The following is a 23,829-nucleotide window of genomic DNA, read 5'->3' as shown; positions in this document are numbered from 1 at the left end:
TACTTCGCTTGAACCGCAGCAGGAGTTGTGTTGTACCACATCTCAAAATTTGCGGTTCTGATTTTTTTCTGCAGAAGTACTGATGTGTACCATCATAAATCAAGCACTATTTAGAAGTAACCACTTATAATGATAATCATAAACTACCAGGAATCTTAAAAATGTTAGCTCTTGAGCCCAAGTCATCTCTGACAAAGGAACTGAGGAATGTGGACTAAGTACATGAGAACTATAGTCAAGAAAAACATTTATAATGACAGGGCAAATGAACCACAGCTTCCATCTAAAGTGAACATTTCATACGCTAATAAGAGATTGAGGCAAATCAGTATTATCTCCTGGCTATATGGCAGAAATAATATATTTTACATATCTTAATGAGGGCTTTTGGGACTGGTAAAAGATAATTTAGCCGTCCATTTCTTTCAAATGGTGTGGACAACTGAAGAGAGGTAGCATGAACACTGTCACTAAATGGAACTCTTTATCAGTCCATTAAATCAAGCACAGATAGCACCATGTACAAACATGTCAAAATGTTGACCACAAAGATATATCAGTATCTTCTTTACACAGCAGATATGGAAATGAGGCTACATGATAATTTGCATCATACGGACTCTTTCTATGCCATTTCTCATTATGAAGGCTGCTTTGTGTGATTAACTGAAATATGCAGAAATTCAACAGGTTCATAAAAAGTATATAAAAATGGCATGGGGAAGCATAGACATATGCACAAAATTGTAGACTAATATTCAAAAGCCAGTGTGCTGCAGGATCCTTGAGCATAGTCTAAATTCAATTATAATTGGATTCCTTTAGGGATAAAGACTTTTGTGCATAAGGCAGCATGGAGTTAGAAAACACTGTTTATCTGATTGTGCAAAACACAATTTACTCTTTTCACATGCGACAGGGCACTAGGCAGACTATATATTCCTAGATTTGTGGTGACTGTTGACACTGTACGACATAATGGACTGGTAACAAAGGTTCAAGTATACTGAATATATTTTAAAATATATGACAGGCTTGAAGATTTTGTAAGTCCTGAAATTCAGTATGTTTTGCTTGACACTGATTGTTCATTAGAGAAAGTAACATGAGGAGTGCCCAACGGAGTGAGATAGAAATGCTTCTGTTCTTCATGAATATAAATGAACTGCCAAACAAGCTGGGGAGAAATGTTAGACTGTTGACTGATGACTCTGATTTGTACAGAAAAGTGTCATTGTTGAATGACTATGGGGATTCAGGATGACAACATATACATTCTTTTTGGCAAAGAGGTATGGGAAACATTGCTGTAATTTTCAATTACAGTATTAATGGTATGCTGCATGACTTAAATATCTAGATGTATTGCTTCAAAACAATAAGAAATAAAATGAGCACATTAGGTCAGGTGTTGAGAATGCAAACAACAGATTACAGTTTATTGGGATAATTCAAATGGTTCAAATGGCTCTGAGCACTATGGGACTCAACTGCTGAGGTCATTAGTCCCCTAGAACTTAGAACTAGTTAAACCTAACTAACCTAAGGACATCACAAACATCCATGCCCGAGGCAGGATTCGAACCTGCGACCGTAGCGGTCTTGCGGTTCCAGACTGCAGCGCCTTTAACCGCACGGCCACTTCGGCCGGCGCCTGGGATAATTCTGGGAAATGGTGCACCTATAAACAAGTCTGAAGACAGAACATTGTGCAAGCCATTATTGAGTATTACTCAAGTGTTTGGAATCACCACCAGATTGGATTAAAGGAACACCTTGAAGAAATTCAGAGACATGCTGCTAGATCTGCTAGTGAACAGTTTAATAAGAGGTTTGTGGAAATGTTCCATGATTTTCAGTTGGTATCCTTGACAATCTTGTGAAAAACTATCAAGGAAGTTTAAAGAACCAACATTTATGACTAAATGCAGAATGATTCAACTGCTGCCAACATTTATCTGATGTAAGAGTAGTAAAGAAAATTATAGGAGATTAGCATTGAACGGAGGCATACAATCAGTCTTCCTCCTTGCTTTTGCAAGTGGAACAGAAAGGGGAACAACTAGCATTTATAAAAAGCACTCTCTGCTATACTCTGTACATTGGTTTGCTGAATATGTATATAGATGCAGATGTCTCATTGTTACTATTTTTCTCAAAATATTTTAAAGAGCTGCAAGTTATAATTCATCATACTGCAGTTACCCTATGTAACCAAAAGTTTTACAAAAGGCTTTGACAAAACTTATGCATATCACCAAAGGCCATAATACTATAAACAATGACTTGCTTCACCTTAAGCATATGAGGTATGGCTTCTAAGAAAAAACCTCTGAGCTAAATGTCATTGCATCTAGCAGACAGAAATCAAGCAATATTTGTACACAGCAGTGGCAAAAATTACTCTCAGTTGAAAAGACAAACAATTAGAAGATCCCTAAGATTTATTACCATGTTCACTAGTACTTTGTATTGTATAAAGGATATACCATGTCTAACAATCCATTCCTTCAGTCCAGTAAACACTAATTAATTGAACACAAAATTAGATTCTGGACATTTCAGTTGGCATCAACAGAAGCAGAAATGTATAGTATTACTGTTTGGGAACCAAGGTTGTAGATAAGCAGCACCTATGTTGTTTGTTGCAATAAATTGAAGTAAAAAAAATATACGTATCTTGAATTTCTAGTTGCTGTCAATGTAGGCTTGGCATATTGTTCTGTAAAAAAATTCGGGGTATGATCTCTGCAGAGGCCTTGCTCTCTCCTGGTAATAATGATTATTAAAAATAAATTCTGTCAGTAATAAGATTTTGTTCAGTTACGTAAAACGGTGATTTAATAAACTTGTAATCTTTTCAAATAAACACTTTTTATAATCCACTTTTCTTATATTTCTCTATGAACATATGCAAACAGTTCTTGAATACAAATGTCTTCATACGTCATAGAATTTCAGTAAATACATTTTACCTAGTTAGAAGTCCCTGACTTGACGCTCCATGCCTGATTCCCTCCATCACTTCACATAGATCCTTCCAGCTCTCACAAAGATTTGTAAATTACATTTTGACAGTACAAAGAGTTTGATGGATGACATTGCAGTAAGACTGTGATAACTTTTGTGTGGGAAATATTATTTGGAATACAAACATATTTTGTAAAGAAGAATGATTAGGTAATCTCAATGAGAATTTCTATAATGGGTTTTTAATACTTTGTGTACTGCCAAAAGTAAGCTTAATTGCCCGTAACTGGCAAATGAAACCAAACCGACTTCATTGGATAAGTAACATTTTCAGAGCTGAAATGAAAATGTAAAGAAATGGATTTTCAAAATATAATGGTAAAAATGTAATATTATAAATGAAATATCAAACAATAATTGACAAACATCTTAATAGTCATGAAAATTCCCATAATGAAAATAAGTTTTACAATTACACATAAACATCATTACAGTGTGAGTGGTATCGAATGGTTCATTTGACTCAGATGTATAGTGTTCCATGGTTGTGTCAGTACAGACCAAAGGAAACATTGTTTCTGGTCTGCTAGTGCTAAATGCCATTATACAACAGTAGTGTGTGTTTATGCTCAGTCCTACTTTGTGCAGTGTTGCATGTTGTGTTGTGTTGCATGTTAAGTTTCATTTTGGAAGAGTGCCTCTAGATTGTACATAGTTCCAATTACAAAAAATTTTAAAATGAAGGAGGACTCACCCTAGAAAGTCATTATGCTGCTTAGCACGAGCAGCAGTGATGTGGAGAAGAAACTTAGTCCTGTCATAGTGCAGTATGGATGTGAGAAAAGAAAAATTGAAGAGAGCAAGAAACTGGCAGTGGTACTAAATATCTATGTAAACCAGAATGATACAGTTTCGATTGTTTACAGTCCTTGGATGATGTTTGGGAACCAAACAAAACAAAAGACATAATCAAAAGAGATGTAAACAAGATTATGCTTGCTTATGTTTATTTGTGTTCTGTACTTGATATTCAGCTGTAATTATTTTGCCATGGTACCACTCTGTGTGGACTTAGAAGAGTAATTTACAAATTTGTCATGAATTTATTTGTGCTTGAAGTTCCCTATGGTATATTTGGGAGTGCAGTAATAGATGATACAGCAGTATCACGTCTCTGTACCCTTGGGATCACTTCACCTGTCTCTAAGCAACAAAAATTGAAGCTTTCTTGTGAGCTGTTATAGCTCCTTGACTAGGCATTTCTCTTTAAGAAATTATGTAAACACACTGCTGTCATAGTGATAGTTCATGCCTTTTCAGGTTGCAACAACATTGGTTTTTGGAAGAGCAAAACACTGAGGCTGTAATACCAAAGAAATTTTCTATGCCCATCCGTGTCCTAGACAATTGGTAGTTAAAAATTCTGCCTTTTGAGCTTTGGTTATTCCCTTCTGGATACGGCTTCATAAAATTTTCTTGTAATGGGACAGCATCATCTGCCAGGAATACATATGGTAATGGCTTTGTCCCTCCAGGTGGCATGAGGTGCAAGGTTTTTTTTTTTTTTTTTTTTTTTTTTTTTTTAGTTCACTTATAGAGGCATTCTTAAAAGCACCTCCCTCTGAAATCCTTCCTTGGCAGCCAACCTAACATATAAAAAGTTGTAATTAGCATCAACAACAGCAAGCACCCTTCGTAACTATAAAATCTGCTTCCACTAGCAACAGGGTGCTGTAGGAGAATATACTTCTTATCAATGGCTTTAATTCATGAAAGCGGAATTTGGTGGCTCTCCTCCAGTCCTGGTTACGCTGGGTCAGTGTAAAAGAGGTGACACACTTAAATACAATGTACATCAGACATTAGAACATTGTAACCTGCATCTTCAACCCCCTTGTTAATCGCAGATTAAGGACATTTATGCAACTATTGCACAGTGTCAGGCCCACCTAGAGTGGGAACATATCGTTAACTGAAATCGTAAACATGCAAATTATGTACAAAATAAATGACTGAAAGTGTGAGGCACTTGCTCTTAGTATCTCTCAAAATGGGGAGGGGTAGGGGTAAATGACCAGAAGTATTGTTGATAGTTTTATGGTTTTCAGGGATGCTAGATTTATAGGTGGCAGTCCAAATGATGCATTTTGGTTTCAATTTCATTCATAATTTTATATTTCTTGTTTCATATCAGTTTTTATTGGATGTTGTATGTAGAAAAGGAATGTCTTCAAAGGAGGGTAAGATCCTTGACCAAGTGCAATCAAAAGGTAGCAAAATTAAAAAACAGCCTGGATAAGAAACCATGTTGGAGAACAATATAAGACTAGTGATGTTGCATGAGAGAACTTTTACATCTTCTGCTTCAGAGACTACTTCCAGTACTTGAGGAAATATTCCCAATCAAAATTTTAGAAATACTGTCATTAATAGTTGTGAAATCTAGATTTTTGAATGTCTTACTTAGTAATAGAATCAAATGGCAGAATTTGCATGATTAGACCTTCAGCAAGTGGTAAAGGAAACCAAGTAGAAATTTTGGAAAATAAGTTAAATTTCAGAGAGAGGAAATAACAAATTTAAGGCTTGCGTTGCATTGTAATTCTGTCAGACAATTAGAGCAGTTGAACAGAATGTATAGTGTCTTGAAAACAGGTTATAAGGCGAACTTCCATAAAAGTAACACAAGGGTAATGGAGTGTAGTCAGGTTTAAGTCAGGTCATGCAGGGGAAATTAGATTAGGAAACAAGATACTAAAACTAGTTGTAGAGTTTAGCTATTTAGATAGCAAAAACTGACAGTAGCAGAAATAAAGATGATGAAAATTCGGACACAAAAGCAAGGAAAGCTTTTCTGAAAAAGTGAAATTTTCTAATGTCGAGAATAAATGTCATTGTCTTTTCTGTAAGTATGTGTGTGGAGTGTAGTATTATTTGGAAGTGAAATGTGGATGGTAAGCAGTACAGACCAGAAGAAAATAGAAGCTTTTCGAATGTGTTACAGAAAAATGGTGAAGATTAGATGAATAGGAAGTATAACTATTGAAGAGGTACTGAATTATTGAATCAAATTGGGAAGGGAAAAGAAATGTGTTTCAACATGACTAAACAAAAGGATGGGCCAATAGCACACATCCTCATGCATCAGGGAGTAATTAATTTGGTAATAGAGGGGAAGTGGGTGGTAAAAATTTTAGAGAGAAAAAGAAACCAAGGCATAACTACAGAAAGCAGATTCAAATGGATGTAGCTTGCAGTAGTTGTCTAGATACAACATGACTTGCACAGTATAGACTAGAGTGATGAACTGCAACAAACCAGTCTTGGGGCTGAAGACTAAAGTAATGAAAGCTTCATAAATTAGACTCACATTTTATCTGTAAGGATTAAAGAAAGAAAAATGCCTCATAATTTTGGCCTTCATTGAAAATTGTTAAGCACATCAAAGTTCAACATTAGTTCATGCAAGAAATATAACCAGAATAATGAATGGATATTATGACTGAAGTTTCTAAAACTGTTACGAATGAATTCTCCAAAAAACTGAATAAAATTATCTGTGAAGATGATTTTGGCTTATCTCATACCATTATTTATATTCTAGTAAAGATTTTTCGTGGCCAGTTTGATTTCTGTGTTCCTGTGTGAAATAAAATGAAAAAAAAACATTAATTTTATTTTCATATGATTTTATAATGTTAAACCGGGTATCTCGTATTGCAACTGTTCATCTTCTTGGACTTAATGCCCATGTAGTAGGGAATTAAGAAAACTGTCTTCATTGTCCAGTGCACAGTTAACTATCTGTGACTAAGAATTAAAAGTGTCATTTAATACCTTGAAATTCTTGGGTGATATTTGTACTAGGAGACTTTTGTTCGAAGTGCACTATTTATAGAAATGACAGCCCCTTATTTCTGAAATTACAATCCAGGTTTATAAATAATATTACTCCTCATGTCAAAATTAGGTGTAAAGTCACACCTGGTGGCTACAGCATGTCCCTGCAAATGATTTAGCAGCAGGTATGTTGTTTGTTGGATACATATTTTATCTGATCATTTCAGCACAGTATGGAATCACAATAAGGAAGTCAAACTGAAGTGAGAATGTATTAACTCTGCTGTTATTAAGTTGGTTGTATACATCCATAAAAGTACCAGGAATGTGAAAACTCCATAGTTATAGGAATATGAAAACTCCATGGTTCTGTTAGACTTTGCACTCCTCCTTTATTTGGAGGTCCATAAAAATTAACCCAGCTACTCCTTAATGTTTTAGGAGGACGCTATATGTGATGGCAGCCAGATGTGTCTCTTATCATTCTGTTCTGTGCCCTGTTTTGGAAAAAAGCCTAAACAACCAGTATTTCAGTGTGTGTGTGTGTGTGTGTGTGTGTGCGCCTGTCTGTCTCTGTGTGCACGTATGGGTAGTGCAAGTGTAGTTAGTTGGTAATCTCTGTGTGATGCAATTTACTCAATAGGATCAATAATCTGGGGGTTTATTGAAATAAGATACAAAATGATGTTAAATATTTATCATCATATGAGTTTTCGACATAAATCTGTTTCCTTGCCACACACTTGCACTTGCGATCCACCAGGCGCCTCGTGCTGCGTGTTAAGTCCCGTTCAAGGTCACCCGCCTTATGTAGCTGCAGCGGCTAAATGAAGACAGCCATTCATTAGTTATAGCAACACTGGTATACAGTCTCTGGAACATCTCGGCAAAACCTTCAACTGAAATGCTGTTACATTACATTGATTCATTTCAACACCCTTAAAATACTCTTACTTGAGGGCAGATCTGTGTTTGGAAAAGGGCAATATGATGCTGGGGCAGAATCAGGTGAAAATGGGGGTGGGGGATTGTTTGAGGACTGTTGTCCCTCTTTTAGCCAATAACTTATGCCCAAGAACACTGCTGTGGGCCAGAAAAGACTACAAAGAAATAAACACACGCCATCACAGGTCTCATGTAATCAAAACAGATTTTTGTGAACTGCTACAGCAGTAGCAAATTACTGTTAGTACAGGAAACTGCAGTCTACATGGATCCATATGTGTCTGGGTAACAGCACCACTTTATCTCGTGCAAAAATCAAGTCCAGAACTTCTGGAAGCAACTGTGTGTAGTGGAAAATTGTAACTAATACTTTTGTCATATCCCTTACCAAGTACCTTAAAGTAATAAAATATACCATTGTTCAAGGTTATTACATTAATGTTTATTTAAAGGTATCTTCTATTAGCACAATATGAACTATGAGTATGTTTTTCTTACCTATAATTTGCTGCATGAGTTTTCATTTCCTGCAATTATTGAAAAAAATTATGTCTTCATGTGATTCATGTAATAGAATTCTGTTGTCTTTGAATATTTCCTTACATAATATATGCTTAAATATTTCAATAAAAATATTGTTTTCTGGGAATGTTAATATCCTTCATCTTATTGTCTCTCTATGTGATTCACATAATAGAGACAGAAGAAGGCTTCATGTTAGTGACAGCAGCCACACCTCCACAGCTGTCCAGGAGAAATGTGCCAGTTGAAAGAGCTGCACCTGCCTCAGCCCAGGAGGTAGACGATGAGCTGAATAATGATGAGAGCAAATGTGTGTCAGAGCTGCGTGCCCTCCGAGAGGTCCTGGGCACGCAGTCATTCCTGACACTTGCTTACGCACTTATGGTTGGCTACCAGGTTGTTGTTCGTGGCCAGCCACGCTCTCTCGTCATATCCCTTATAAAGAATCTTAAGGTAATAAAAAATATTAATATTGTTTACAAATTACTGTTTTTAAAACAACAGTCCAAATTCTTGGAGACAAATCCTGTATGATTTCAACACTGGAAAAAATACAGCGACGTAGTATCTTAAGTACGCTGTATGTTATGTAGGTCAGTAATGTAACATTAATTTCTACGAGCATCTAAGAATCAACAACATATTTTTTTTTAAAAATATGTCCACTTCCATTTACCATTCTTATTCAGTTTCATTTTATTGTTGCATCTCTTTTTAGGGCAGTCAGTTTTCACTTATGTATATTAGGTCTTATTCATTAGTTGTAGCTAGTTTAACATTTTAATACACAGATTTTTGAAAATATAATGTAATTGGATAGATGAAAAATCTACTCACCAATTGGCAGCACAAGGATGTGCATATTCTCCTGCCGCCACTTGGTGGGTATATTTTTTATCTATCCAATTTCTTAATACATATACAGTATTTCAACATTTTATCAGTAGTGTACAAAGAAGACAAATTACTGCACCATATGATATTGATTTCAAACCAGACTCAAAATATAGCCTACATCTGCCTCAATTTAATTATCTACAACAACAAAAATAGTCAATTACTGATAATATAATGTAAATGGATAGATAAAAAGTCGATGCACTGAGCGATGCAGGGGAACACATGCACAAAAGGATTTAACTTTTACAAGCTTTCGGAGCCGGTGGCTCCTTCTTCTGGCAGAAGAGTTGAAGGAGAAGGAAGAGGGGTGAAGGAAGAGGACTGGAGAGGTTTAGGGACTGGGGTACAGTTCAGAAAAGCCACTCAGAACCTGCGTCAGGAGAAACTTACCAGACAGGATTTTCGGATGATGGGAAGTCTCCCCTGAAGCAGAGTTCGGGGTGACTTTTCTGAACTGTACCCCTTTCCCTAAACCTCTCTAGTCCTTTTCCTTCACCCCTCATCCTTCCCCTTCAACTCTTCTGCCAGAAGAAGAAGCCACTGGCTCTGAAAGCTTGTAAAACTTAAGTCCTTTTGTGTGTGTGTGTGTGTGTGTGTGTGTGTGTGTGTGTGTGTTCCCCTGCTGCCGCTTGGTGAGCAGAACTTTTATCTGTCAATTTAATTTTTTGTTTTACAGCAATGTTAGTTTTATTGTATTGCAAAAAGAGAAAAAAGTTTATAAAATCTTAATATATTTTGAGTATATGACTAAATAGTCTTTCCTTATGTAGTAATTATGATATTCTTCCTCGGTTTGCTGCCAGCTCCTAAGATCATCTTGATATAATGTGTCAACAGTCCACCTGACTGCTGTCTTTAGATGAGCTATTGTTACTGAGTCTCGTCAAGCTGATGCCAATGCCACAAGCACTGATTTCATATACACCACAGAAAATGCAGAGAGCTATGGGGTAATCACTGATCAGAACATTCCATATGAAGTACATTACATTGCAAGTAGCACTGACAGCTTTTGGCACACTTGTTATGCAATTTCTGTGACCTGTACAAGGTTTCTGCGTTGGGCATTGGTATCAGTTTGGTAAGGCTCAGCAATAACTGTTTTATCCAAAGATGAAATATTATGTCTGATTGATTTTAAAATCTGACATGAACCAAATAGCCTAAAAATATCGGAAAGGTTTTGAAATATGAGGCTCCACTTGAAGTAGACAGATCACAACATTCTTCTGCATATGTTTTGATTTGTCCATACCTACATTATTAAGTGCTTGACCTGCTCTAGTCAGTTTTGTGATTGCTGTTGATCAGTTTGACATCAAGACATGTCACAGTAGGGGAAAGTAGAGTAGCAAGCAGTTAATTGGTAGGGCTGTTGCTGTAGGCTGACACTGGATCAGTGATGGAGGAAGTTTGAATAGTGCTCAGAGAAGACTGTCCATAATGCTTATGCACATTCTACTCATTCAGAGATTTTTCAAGAAGCTAATTTGATCTTTGAGGACAGTTCCCACTTGTGTTTCCCTTCTTCTTTAGTCACTGAAAGTAATGCTGCAGCATTATGAAAACTTAAGTAGATACAATGGTACGTAATGCTTCCAGACATACAAACTCTCTGCCTACCTGCTCTGCAAATCTCATCACCCACTAAGACAATGTTAATGTGATGAAACTTCATGGTGTCGCCCTCCTTTACACATAAGTAAAAGACTCATGATATCTTATGGCATGAATGAATACAAAAATTTGAAAATGGAGCTCTTCCTGTGTCTAGTATCCTGTATCCTGACTAATGATAGAGACTATGGAAATCACTGACTGAAGAGGTTGACCTCATCATGTGCTCCATATTTCTGGTGGATACTTCCTCTTCAATGTGATTATAAACTGTCAGTTTCCTGCTCAGACTCAGTTCACTGTAAACACTACCCCAGTCTCATTTTTTCCGCAGAAAAATCTTGTCTCCAATCATCACACATCTTTTTGCTCTCCAACTGTGCCAAATCCAAGATGAACATTAATGGGAGTTTGTATATTAAAGTTTTCACAGTAGTCAGTGCAATAAAATCAACTCTGGTTTCTTCACACAGTGACCACTGTGTGTTTTCTGGCAAAGATTTTATTGCATTTCTGGGTTTTCTGGAAAAGATTTTATTGCATCTCTGGGTATAGTTTGTTGTATACTGTTGTAGGTGATGTCATTTAGAGTTTTCATTTGTTTCTTAAAGATAGAGCTGCAACAAACAGCATATAGACGGAAGAGAGAGAGAGAGAGAGAGAGACAGCTTGTACAATTTCTTGTATCCTCTTGCAGGTGGCATCATTGTCTAGAGTTTCCATTTGTTTCTGAAAGACAGAGCTATATTAAGCAGTGGAGAGACATAAAAAGACACCTTGTACAGCATGAAGAGTTATAATCATAATACAATTAGATTTCCACATTGAAACATAATAAACACATACATATGAGAAAGATGAGCTTCGCATACACTCCAGGAAACTGAAAAATCTAAAGGTATTACTCTGAAATGGTATGGATAGTAGAGCATCATTTGGAAGTCACAGGAATTGAACAGTGACACTTAGATGGATACATGTTAGTATCACAGCACTTTAGGTGTAATATAAGGAAAGATGGAGTGGCCACAGACTTAAATGAGTACTGGAGTTAACAGCTGTTTGAGAGTTGTACTTTTGTAACAGAACTGCAAAATTAGAAGTTTGCATTTCTGACTGTGTAAAGGTCACCAACAGCAGATTTTTTAAACTTCATCGAGCAGTTAGAGAGGGTGTTGTGGCTCGGCAGATAAGAATCAAACAACACAGTGAACCAGAGGTCTCCCTATAACTAGGTTGGTAGGTCAGATCAAGGGCCAGAAGAAGGCAAGGACATATCTTTTCCAATAGGACGAAGCCTAGTAAAGCAGTGTGTCATTCAAACCAACCTTTGTGTTGGTAACAGCTTAGTTTATTTTATTTTTAGATGAATTGACTAAAGTAAACAGAAATGGGTGCATGTTGCAATAGACATGTAGAGATGAAGTGGCTCGCACAGGATAGATTAGCATGGAGCATTGCATCACATCAATCTTCGGACTGCAGATCTCGACAACAAAGCAACAATAACAATTGTCTGTTATGTATGTAAATATCCTGGTGAGTAATATTGGAATGTGGGGCTGTTAGCTGGTAACACACGTGGAAAATGTGGAATTATAATATTTTAGTTTTAGCTATTTGCATATCCCATGGATCATAATTGCGATGTCACCACGATCGGAAATTTGTCAGTTTACAACTACAGTAGTAGCACACTGGACTCGCATTCAGGAGGACGACGGTTCAATCCCGCGTCCGGTCATCCTGATTTAGGTTTTCCGTGATTTCCCTAAATCGCTCCAGGCAAATGCTGGGATGGTTCCTCTGAAAGGGCACGGCCGACTTCCTTCCCTAATCTGATGAGACCGATGACCTTGCTGTTTGGTCTCTTCCCCCAAACAACCCAACCCAACCTACAACTACAGTATACTTCCTCACTGAAAAGTATGACAACATTTGCACCATTTCTGTGATGACAAAAGAAACAGATTATCTTCAGATACAAAACTAGTGCTGCTACACAGTTTGTTTGACTGGGTAAGGCTGCTGTTCATAATACCAAAACCAGTAATCAAAATAATAACTGTAATAAGTGATTCACATGGTGTTTCTTCCATAATACCAACACTGGATGTGGTTTTTGTAAGCTAGAATGTCTTCAATCATAGCATTTACTTGATTGTCTTTTATATTAACCTTAAACAACCTTTGCAGGTCGTGCCCCCTCTCCCTTCTCTCTCTCTCTCTCTCTCTCTCTCTCTCTCTCTCTCACACACACACACACACACACACACACACACACAAACATTTGTGGCTGAAGTTAATTTTACAGAAAACCACAAGGTGGTAGCTTACAAAATCTTTGTTTGACTGATTCTTAACTACTGCTCACTTGTCCAGAAATCCCCTTACCAGTCAGGATTAGTAAATGACACGTATATTTCAGTATGGGTTCATTTAGTAAGCTTGAGAGTGTTACAGAGATGCTAATTCAATTCCAGTGGAAGCCAGTTGTAGAGAAGTGCCGTACATTAAAATTTACATAAGTACACATTGTAAGAAGAGTCAAACACATTTGATTTTCTCTAACAGTTATCTCAAACAATAATCAGGGTGGTAAATAACTGTTAGTGGGCTTCTATCTCATTTTTCGGATGTCAAAGCATCATCGTCCATTCCTGGTTGTGGACTGGAGTCGAGGTCTTGGCTGAAAATTATATGTACCAGTTGTGCCAACATCTGTGGAGTATTCTGTGGTCATTACCACTCTGGTTCTCCCTTTGTTACCTGCAACGCTCAGTACGGGAAACCAGGATCCATTTACCGTGAGACTTTTCTCTATCTTGTTGAAACTATTGTCATGTTTGTGGATCATGGCTTCTCTGAACAAGTGGATGTAGTAGCTTTTCTCCAAAAGAAGAACTACTGTGTCAACGATGAGGATCTATTTTGAGGCTGTGTATGACTGTCCTTTCTTCTGTTGGAAGGTTGTTGTTCTTAAGAAGGGACATGGGGAATAATGGTGAGGCCAAGTTGGAGGTAAGGTAATCTTGGAAGGTGACCAGGGGGTGCTTAGACGGGAGGGGAGGATCACAGTTTGGTGGTGGTAAGAGCCAGTATAGACAGGATTGAATGTTGAGATTAGGTTGGCCTCAGTTGGAAGGACTGATGGCAAAGAAGTGTTTCCATTGCAAGCAATAGGAGAAGAGAGTAAGTCTTTGACAAGTCCTCCACCTGTAAATCCTGTCAGAGTGACCCCATCCCTGAAGTCCAACATCATCTCCAATCTCTGCTTAAAGCCTTAGGCCCTCCCCAGAACCTCTCCCCTACATCCATTTCTCACCACACCCCTATGACACCCCTACCCCCCCAAACCAACCTTCTACATACCACCCAAAATCCTCAAACCTAACGCTCCCAGATGACCCATTGTAGCTAGTTGTTGTGCCCCCACTGAAAGTATTTTGACCCTCATTGACTAACACCAGCTCCAACTAGTTGGGCAAAATTTATCCTCAAAGGTACCAACCACTTCCTTCACTGACTCTGCACAATCCCCAGAGTGTTTCCTTCCTGTATCTTACTTATCACTGTTGATTCACTTCCCTATACACCAACATACAAGGATGGTTTGAAAAGTTCTGGGAATGGAATAGAAAAAAAGTACTTACATCACTGAAACTGTTTTTACTTTTCAATGTAGTTTCCTTGTGGATTAATGCACTTGGTCCATCAATGTTCCAGTGCCTTGATCCCACCTCAAAAATGAGTTTAAATAGTTGTCAACTCCAGCTATCAATTCTTCATTTGAAGTGAATCTTCGTCCACCAAGAAAAATTTTCAGTTTTGGGAAGAGATGGAAGTCTGATGGAGCCATATCACGTGAATAAGGCAGGTGTGGCAACAATTCATACTTTAGTTTGTGTAATTTTGCCATAGCAGTGGCACATGTGTGCGGGCGTGCATTGTCTTGATGGAAGATGACTTTCTTTCTTGCTAAACCTGGCCTTTTTTCACGTGTCTCTTGTTGCAATTTGTCCAGGAGGTTAGCATAGTATTCTCCAGTATTTGTTTGCCCAGTGGGGAGATAATCCACAAACAGAATCCCCTTCACATCCCAGAACACTGATGCCATGACCTTTCTCGAAGGAATTGTCTTTGCTTTCTTTGGTGGCGGAGAATCAGCATGTTCCACTGCTTTGACTGTTGTTTTGTCTCTGGAGTATAGTAGTACACTCAAGTTTCATCTGTGATCACAAACTGGCGCAAAAAATCTTGTTTGTTTCTCCTAAAACGGGTCAAAGATTGTTCCGATATATCCATTCTCTTGCGTTTTTGATCCAACGTCAAGAGTCGCGGCACCCATCTTGCAGATAATTTTTTCATTTCTAATTCTTCAGTTAAAATGTGATATACCCTTTCAGATGACATCTGGCAAGTATGAGTAATTTCACGCACTTTAATAGGCGATCTTCCATGACCATTTTGTGCACTTTTGTAATGATTTCTGGAGTAGTGACACATCTTGGCCGACCACTACGCGGATCATCATCTAAGCTCTCCTGACCAAATTTAAATTCATTTATCCACTTGGCAACAGCTGAATATGAAGGAGCAGAGTCCCCCAGTGTATTCTTGAAATTGGCATGAATGCCCTTTACTTTTACACCTTTCTTTACGAAGTACTTAATCACTGCTCATATCTCGATTTTTTTTCCATCTTCGCAAATCACTACGCAAGAACAACAACAACACATCACTGCCACAGCTCTCTTCCAAGAGCACTGATGTGGCACTTGTTTACAGACAACAGTCCAGTGAATATCACGTGAACAACTCGTTTTGCTAGTGCTGGCTGCTTTTGGTGATTCCAAGAACTTTTCAAACCACCCTCATACCTCATGCGGATGAGTCTTGCTGCTATTGGACACTACCTCTACTAATGTCCTTTAGATTCCAAACCCTCTACCTCATTCCTCAACAACATTATTAACTTTACCCTAACACATTACTACTTTTCCTTTGAAGCAAAGGTGTACAAACAAATCTGTGGCAAAGCCATGGTCACTTGCTTGGCACCCTCCTGTGCCAACCTGTTTGTGGCCAATCTAAAGGAAACCTTCCTAGTCTACCAATACTCTTAACCTCTGGTCTGGCTCTGATTCACTGATGGTATCTTTATGATCTGGACTCAGGGCCAAAACAATCTGTCCTCATTCCTTCACAACATCAACACCTTCTCTCCCATCCACTTCACCTGGTCCTTCTTAACCCAGCATACCACCTTCCTGGAAGTTGATCTCCTCCTCTCTCACAGCTCCATCCATACCTCTGTCAATGTTAAACTCACCAACAGAACCTGCATTTTGATAGCTGCCATCCCTTCCACACCAAAAGATCCTCCCATACAGCCTGGCCACTCAGGAGCAGTGCACCTGCAGTGACAGAACTCCTTTTCCCAGTATGCTGAGGGTTTCACAAAGGCCTACAGACAAGCACTATCCCCAGATCTAGTCTGCAAACAGCTTTCCCATGCCATATCCCCAAACACCCCTATCATCCCACCACCCCTAAGAATCAGCATCCCCTTCGTCATCCAATACCACATCGGACTGAAGCAACTGAACAACACCCTTCGTTAGGGCTTTGATTATCCATCATCATTCCCTAAAACAAGGGACTTTCTACCTAAGATTCATCTCTTAAAGAGGTGTTCTGCCACCCACCCAACCTTTATAACATCCTAGTCCATCCGTATGCCATTCTGAACCCCAGCCCCTTGCCACAGGGATCATATTCCTGTGGAAGATGCAGTTGCAAGACTTTCCCAATCCACTCACCCAGCACTACCTAGTCTGGTGCTGCCACAGGCTTATCCTACCTCATCACTGGCTGGGCTACCTGTTAAAGCAGCCATGTCATATACCAGCTCTGCTGCAATCATTGCACAGCTTTTTATATTGGTTTGACTACCTACCAGCTGTCCACCAAAATGAATGGCCTCTGCCAAACTGTGGCCAAGAGCTAAGTGTACCACCCTGTGGCACTACATGCAGCTGAACAAATCATGCTTGATTTCAATGGCTACTTTTCTGGATGTTATCCTTACAACACATTCTACACTCCCGAAATTATTCCAGCCTCAATCTGCAATAAGCAAATGTCCTCACATCCTCCACCCAACAGTTTCTGCACCCTCTGTCCTTTCAGTTACTCCCAATAGGTGTTCCCCACCCTTACTGTGCTCTGCTCTCTGTCAACACAACCAACAGTCTTGTCCCCTCTCTACTTTTCTTCTTTTCTGTTCCCCCCTTCCCCTCCTCCTCCCCACCCCCTTCCCCACAGCCTTCAGACACTGCACCTGGCAGCCTTGTCCTGCCATCTTCTAGTCCCTGCTCACTCTGCCAGTCAGTGCTCTTCTCTTACTCCACCCACACCTTGCTATCCCTCCCTCTTCACTGCCCCACTTCCAAGTACTGCTTTTGTTCAACACAACAGTTGCAGTCTGGCTAGAGCAGGCAGATATAATTCATGTGTGCATGTATGAATGTGTGTGCATTTTCCTTTCTTTCCTGATACAATCTCTGGCCAAAAGTTCAGTGTGTAACAGTCTTTTCATTGTGTGTGTCTGCAACTCAATGTGTCATCTTAACAGTGAGTAACAATCTATCCTTTTCATAATTGTTGGTGTCCCAACCAGTACTTTCCATTGTTTATCTTCAGTTTTCTTTTGCATGATTCTGTATATTTTGTTAGCAACTTGAGTGTATGAGATATTAAGGTGACTGCCATAACCATATGAACTGCATTATGGATAAATCAGTGATATCTGAAAGTTTCAAACTAATACACCAGCAGGTAAAATGACCTTTCTTGAACTGCTAGTGGCTCACTAGATGTGAGTTATACTGACTCAAAACTGTTTTATAATTTTCTAAGAGGCATAACAATGTATCAGCTCTCAAAAGAACTTTAAAATGAATGATGTTTCTTCATGGTAGCTAATGTTATGAGGTTGAACACTTGGCTGTAAAGAAATAGTGTTTTATATGGCCAACTGAATTTGTTTGTATTGTCAAACTTTGTGATACCTTTACTTGTAACATTAATTTTGAAATGTCACTATACAATGATATATACTGAAGCATCGTGAATACAGTCTTAAAGAAGTGTCACATTCCATGGACACTGTCATATACCTTGTCTATGGAACAAAAAGTAGTCTAATGAAAATAACTTCATATAACTCTAAAAATCATAAGAACTGGGAAGAGAGAATAATTTCAAACAGGTGGTATTGACATTGTAACTGACAGTTTCTTTATCACACATATTTTCTTTTTGTTTGTATTTTGCATTACTACCTCCAGTGATAAAATGTTCGCTGTATGTGTGATACTTCTGCAGGTCCTTATACCACAGACATGTTGCAGAGCTGTTCTTCACTCTGAGGAGTATTTGGATCCCACTCATTGCAATTTACTTGGCCTTGATTCATGGGTAGCAGCACCACAACCAAGTTATACTGTATTACGTGTGGACATTCTCCCAACGAACCCGCCTCAGTACAAGCTGACCTGGGGAGGGACTCTGCCAATGAAGTGTAAGTCCAATGGATTTATTCACATTATTCTGTAGAAAAGAAAAAGTGTAATATTACAGTGATATAAATTGCATATAAGAAAGCTTAAAATTTGATGCCTCTCTAATTGCATACATCCTAATTTCAAAACAAGTTAAGCCGTAGAAAACCAGCACTGAGATGTGGGTGGGATGGATATTCTTACTTAGTGTCTAGACACTAAAGGCCCCCCATAAGTGAGCAAATATGTTTCTCAAATTCACCCTTGCTAGCTGCGGATTTGTCAAACACACACTTACACATACAAACAAACTTTGTCAGTTTAACTTAACTTTGATGTAGATGTTGTTTGTGTTCATGAATATTCTGACAGTAGTCAGAATGGCCACATATGCAGACAAAGTTGTTCTGGCATTGACTTTTGCACTGTGTTTAAAGAAGAAGAAGAAGAAGAAGAAGAAGAAGAAGAAAATAGGACACTGGTCTAGGGGATTGCTTAAAATGAGAGAGAGATTTACCAATGAAACTCTGTTAAAGGAAATATTACTCGCAGAACCTGATGATTACATCAAATTTCTTTGAATGGTCAATGAAACCTTTAATATCTTGTTTATCAAATTCTCTCTTACCTAGCCATCGATGTGTCAAACAGCATGTACCAACAAAGCTTGTCAATTTAACCTTGCTTTTGAAGCAGACACTTCTCATGTACTCTGTATTTTCACATTAATGAGAATGGCTAGAAGTGCAGATGAAGAATATCTGGCATTGACTTTGGCACTGTGCTTAAAGAAGAATAAGTAAACAAGATACTGGCCTAGTGAATCGTTGAAGTGGATAGAGAAAATATACACATGAAAACCTGTTAAAGGGATTGCTACACTCAGAATGTGATGATGACATCAACTTTCTGTGGATAAACAGTGAAACTTGTTTGAGTTACTTCACCCTCACACTACAAAAGAAGGGCCAAGTGTGCAAAAATTTATTCTCTTCTACTTTGTTGTGTAATGACAGACAGTTTATCAAAATATCACATGGAAGAACCAGTGAACTTAGATTTTTTATTACTTCATTGCTCTCCCACTTGTATGTTATGCATAGAGTATCAATTTCTTCTGAACGTCATCCTACACAAAACATTTGTGTTCAGGAGAGAGAGAAAAAAAACAGAACATCTTGAATGACTAGAGGTAGCATTTTCACATTCACAGGACATTTATATTAGTATGTTCCGCAGAAATGCTTAGCATTTGAATAATGTTGGCCCATGGGTTCAGGGTTTACATCGATATCGTGGCGCAACACCAACCACTGGTGAAATGTGCCTGTGGCTCTCGTTGTTGCTCTAGACCAAGGCAACGAATCAGTATGACTTGAGCAGATGTGGAGGATGCCTCGGAGACATTTGCACGAACTGTACTGTCGAATCAGTGAACTTGAAAGAGGGTGCATTACTGGCATGAGAGATTGTGATGCATCCATTTGGGAAACTGCTGCTCATGTCAGAGCAAGTGTTTCAGTAGTGCAATGGGTGTGTGCAGAATGGTTCACGGAAAGATGACAAAAACCTTGTGAAAGATATCTTAGACCAACTGGAAAAGGACAGAATTGATATTCGACATCGTAGATGACATTGCTACGACAGTGCCGCAGTGATGTCTGGTTCTAAGAAATTTCTGGGCAAGATGCAATGATGGTTTATTCTTTGGAACTACACAATAATTCTGAGTTGTCTTTTCTTGAATTGGCATTGTACTAGAAGACACCTAAAGGAGCCATGCCTATGGTCTTCAACTCTGTATCTGAGACCAGCTAGAGAGTCTGAATAGATTTTATGCATCCCATCAGGAAGAGACTGTAAAGATTGTGACTGCTGTGATTCTGGGACAAAACTATTATCTCCGTGGGAATAACTGATAAAGGGCTCCAAAGTCCTTCAATGAACTTCAACTATTCTGCACTAGATCTGAAAACCATGTGACAAATTCTGTGAAGAAAGACGGGGGTTGGTGGCCAAGCCTCTTCAGGAAGAATCAGACCTGTACAAGGAATAGGGTGTCTACGTTGCAAGGCTTGATAGTTGAAGAAAGTTGGGTAAAGATTTTGTGTTCATGGTGGATGACACACACTACTAATACCACTGTAGCACTGCTGTTATCGCTAATACTGATGAAGACATTCTAATTGTTCAAGTAGATAAAATTTTGGACTTATTAAAACCAGGAATATACAGGAAATTTAAGGGAGATCTCACCACTTCTCTTCTTAGTATAATGAATAAGCTAATGAAGGCCTCTCCAGTTTCTCCCATTGACAAGATGGGTCTTATCAGATCAAAAGCATTGGCACCAAGATTGTATGGCATACCAAAAATTCACAAACAGGGAATTTCACTGAGGCCTGTTGTTAGTGCCATTGATTGTCTGACCTGTCGGATTACCAAACACGTAGCCACTCTCCTGTAGCCATTTATAGGAAAAATTGACACACATTAAAGATTCTGGTAATTTGATTGAAAATTAAAATCCTTCAGGCTGAGTTGAGGTAATATTATGGTTAGTTTTGATGTTGTTTCTGTGTTTACAACAGTTCCTCTAAATGAGGTGATGTCACAGTTCGAAAGTATTTTTGCTATGGATATGACAGATCTCTTAATGTTGTCTCATGCTGACTTACTTTCAATGTGACAACAAATTTATGAACAAAGTGATGGTGTTGCTATGGGGAACCTACTCATTGCAGTTTAATGAATTTTTATGTGGAAAAATATGAAGCAGCATCCCTTCAGGTAGCAAAGAAGGAACCCTTATGTTGTCTTTTTCATGGATGATACTTTCATTATGTGGACTCAAAGAGAAAAAGAACTATCTGAATTTCTAAATTTTCTGAATACTATTAATTCTAATGTAAATTTCACTATGGAAAAGAGAAAGAAGATCAAATTTCATTTTTGGATGTACAGGTACTTAGAAAACCTGATGGAACTTTAGAGCATAAAGTCTACAGAAAGCCCACTCATACTGATAGGTACTTGCACAGAAATTCCAATCACCATCCCAGACAGAAAAGAGGAGTGATTAGAACGTTGGTGGACTGGGCTAGAAGAATCTGTGAACCACAATACTTAGAGGACGAGCTCGATAATTTAAGAATGGCCTTCAGAAGAAAAGGCTACCCTGACAAAGAGATAAGTATGGCACCTACATCCTAAAAAGTGTAGAACTTCTAATGAAAAAAGAACCAAATAAAGGGAAAATTTTCCTTACATTTGTAAAAACTGTCACAGATCACATCAGTAAAGTTCTTAGAACATACAGTACTGATACCATGTTTAACCCAACATAAAAGGTGCATGAATATTTGAACATTGCAAAGGACCTACGCCTGCTGCTTGCTACTACAGGAGTATATAAAATCTCTTGCACTTGGCAGCCAAGTGTACATAGGAATTACAAAAATAAGCATTAACACCAGCCTTAAGGATCGTAAGCAATTATTGCCTGGGAAAGACAGATAAATCAACAGTAGCAGATCATGCACTAGGACTGGGAAACCACCAAATTCGTTTCTCTGACACTGTGTTTTTAGCAGGATCTAATAGTTACTATGCTTGGTTGTACACAGAGGCTGTAGAAATTCAAAATTGCAAAAACAATTTCAAGAGAAAAGAAGAAGAAGAAGGACTGAAATTAGACAAGTTGTGGGCCTTTCTGCTAAATAAAACAAATAGCGCAACTCTTTACCAATTCAGCCTCTGTAGTATATGTTGGACAAGAATCTGATTATGTCATGAACCATTTGTTGCTTGTACACAGATAAGCAGTTGAGCTTGCTGAGCTTGTTTGAGTTTGTAACTGCTTTCTCAGTTTTTAAAGCCTCTGATGATATCTCGAGCATTGAAAGATGAGACAATAAACAGAGAATTATGCCATATACTATCACCTTATGCCCATAAGGCAAATATCAGCAATAAAATTATGCAAACACTAGTGATGACAGCCTACATTCTGTTAGTCTGTTATTTGCAATTGATTGACCTCCTCCATGCCAGCCAGCATGGATTCTGAAAAAGGGGGGGTAGACAGTAATAAGAAATCGAACTTACATGTTTCTTACAAGATAAATGCAATCAAGCGGATGCAGTTTAGTTTTTGACTTCTGTAAAGCATTTAATGTATTTATTAACAAAAGTATCATTACGTGAGGTATCAAACTAAATTTCTGACTGAAGTGAGGATTTCATAGTAGGAAGAATGAGTGCATGTTAGAATCACCAATAGATTTAGATGTAACTTCAGGCCCGTCCCATAGAAATGTGTTGAGACCCTTGTTGTGCATACTGTATGTTAATGACATGGCAGGCAGTATTAATAGTAACCTCAGACCTTTTTCGTACAGCTGTACAAACATCCAATCTGGTCTTGACAACATTTCAAAGTGATGCAAAAATCAGCTACTTGTTTAAATGTTCAAAAACATAAAATGGCACACTTCCTAAAATAAAGAAAAGTGGTAGTCTTTGACTACAAACAACGTCAATCAATCACGATTGGAATCAGACAACTCATGCAAATGCCTGGATGTAACAATTTTAGTAAGTGTTATTCATACTACTACATCTTGACAGGAGAACTTCATACTGAATTTTAGGTTATGTCCATCCAGCCCATGTGGTATAGAACCATATCTTATAATATTTGTATCCTTTTGTTACCCTGTTTAATTACAAGGTTTTGACTTTTTTCCCTGGTGTTAAAAAAACTGCAACAACATTGGAGTGTCTCTCTCTCTCTCTGCTCCCCCCCTCTCTCTCTTCTTGTAAATGTTTCTTAATTTAAGTTATTAACTAATTGACAAAACTAGTAGGCGATACTCTAAATTGGATGATATCATTGTATAAATGATTATTGCCTATCACTATTTGAAATTGTAATTTCACATTCCTTTTGACTTGAGCATAAAGGCTCATCTCACAACTGGAATAGATCAAGGAATTTGTAACACATTGCCTATAACTAATGCCAATGCATTATGGACGCACTGGCATATTTAAGTTCCTATATGTGAATGGGTACATCTGAAGATGAGGCCAATGGCCTTGAAATTGATCATTGAGATAGTTAAATTGTAGTCTGAGGTAAATTCGTTTTTACTCTCAAGGCAAGTTTCCTTTTGATTGAAGTTTTCATTTTTGTTCCTGTGTAGTGTCTGAATATATTTAAGATGTAGCACAAGACCTCCCAAGTTTTTATGTTGAAAAATATGCGTTTACCTAGAGACAATAAAAAAATGTTTTTGCAGAAAATTTTGAGTTTTTGGTGTACATTCTACACTTTAAATTGTTTGACAAACTGATTTTGACCGGTAAATTATACTGTGTTTCTCTTTTCCTGCAGTAACATAACTTTAACGTTAAGGTTGTCTGTTATCACAGAAATGAAGAAAAGAGATGTAACCACATTACAGTT

At 38.0% G+C, this 23,829-nt stretch overlaps 1 protein-coding gene across 5 annotated transcripts in view; it reads left to right on the top strand.

Annotated features, from left to right (window-relative positions):
* The window catches only part of LOC126251859 (folliculin), a 180,727-nt gene that overhangs the window by 134,100 nt on the left and 22,798 nt on the right, over positions 1 to 23,829 (top strand). For all 5 annotated transcript variants that reach the window (XM_049952539.1, XM_049952540.1, XM_049952542.1 and 2 more), the window contains 2 exons: positions 8,453 to 8,730; positions 18,184 to 18,379. In XM_049952539.1, coding sequence (XP_049808496.1) covers positions 8,453 to 8,730; positions 18,184 to 18,379 — 474 coding nt within the window. The remainder of the gene's footprint in view (positions 1 to 8,452; positions 8,731 to 18,183; positions 18,380 to 23,829) is intronic.

The sequence above is a fragment of the Schistocerca nitens genome, chromosome 4 (genome assembly GCF_023898315.1).
Source record: "Schistocerca nitens isolate TAMUIC-IGC-003100 chromosome 4, iqSchNite1.1, whole genome shotgun sequence".
Lineage (NCBI taxonomy): Eukaryota > Metazoa > Arthropoda > Insecta > Orthoptera > Acrididae > Schistocerca > Schistocerca nitens.
The sequence above is the reverse complement of the archived record's forward strand: the minus strand, read 5'-3'. Positions and strand labels throughout refer to the sequence as shown.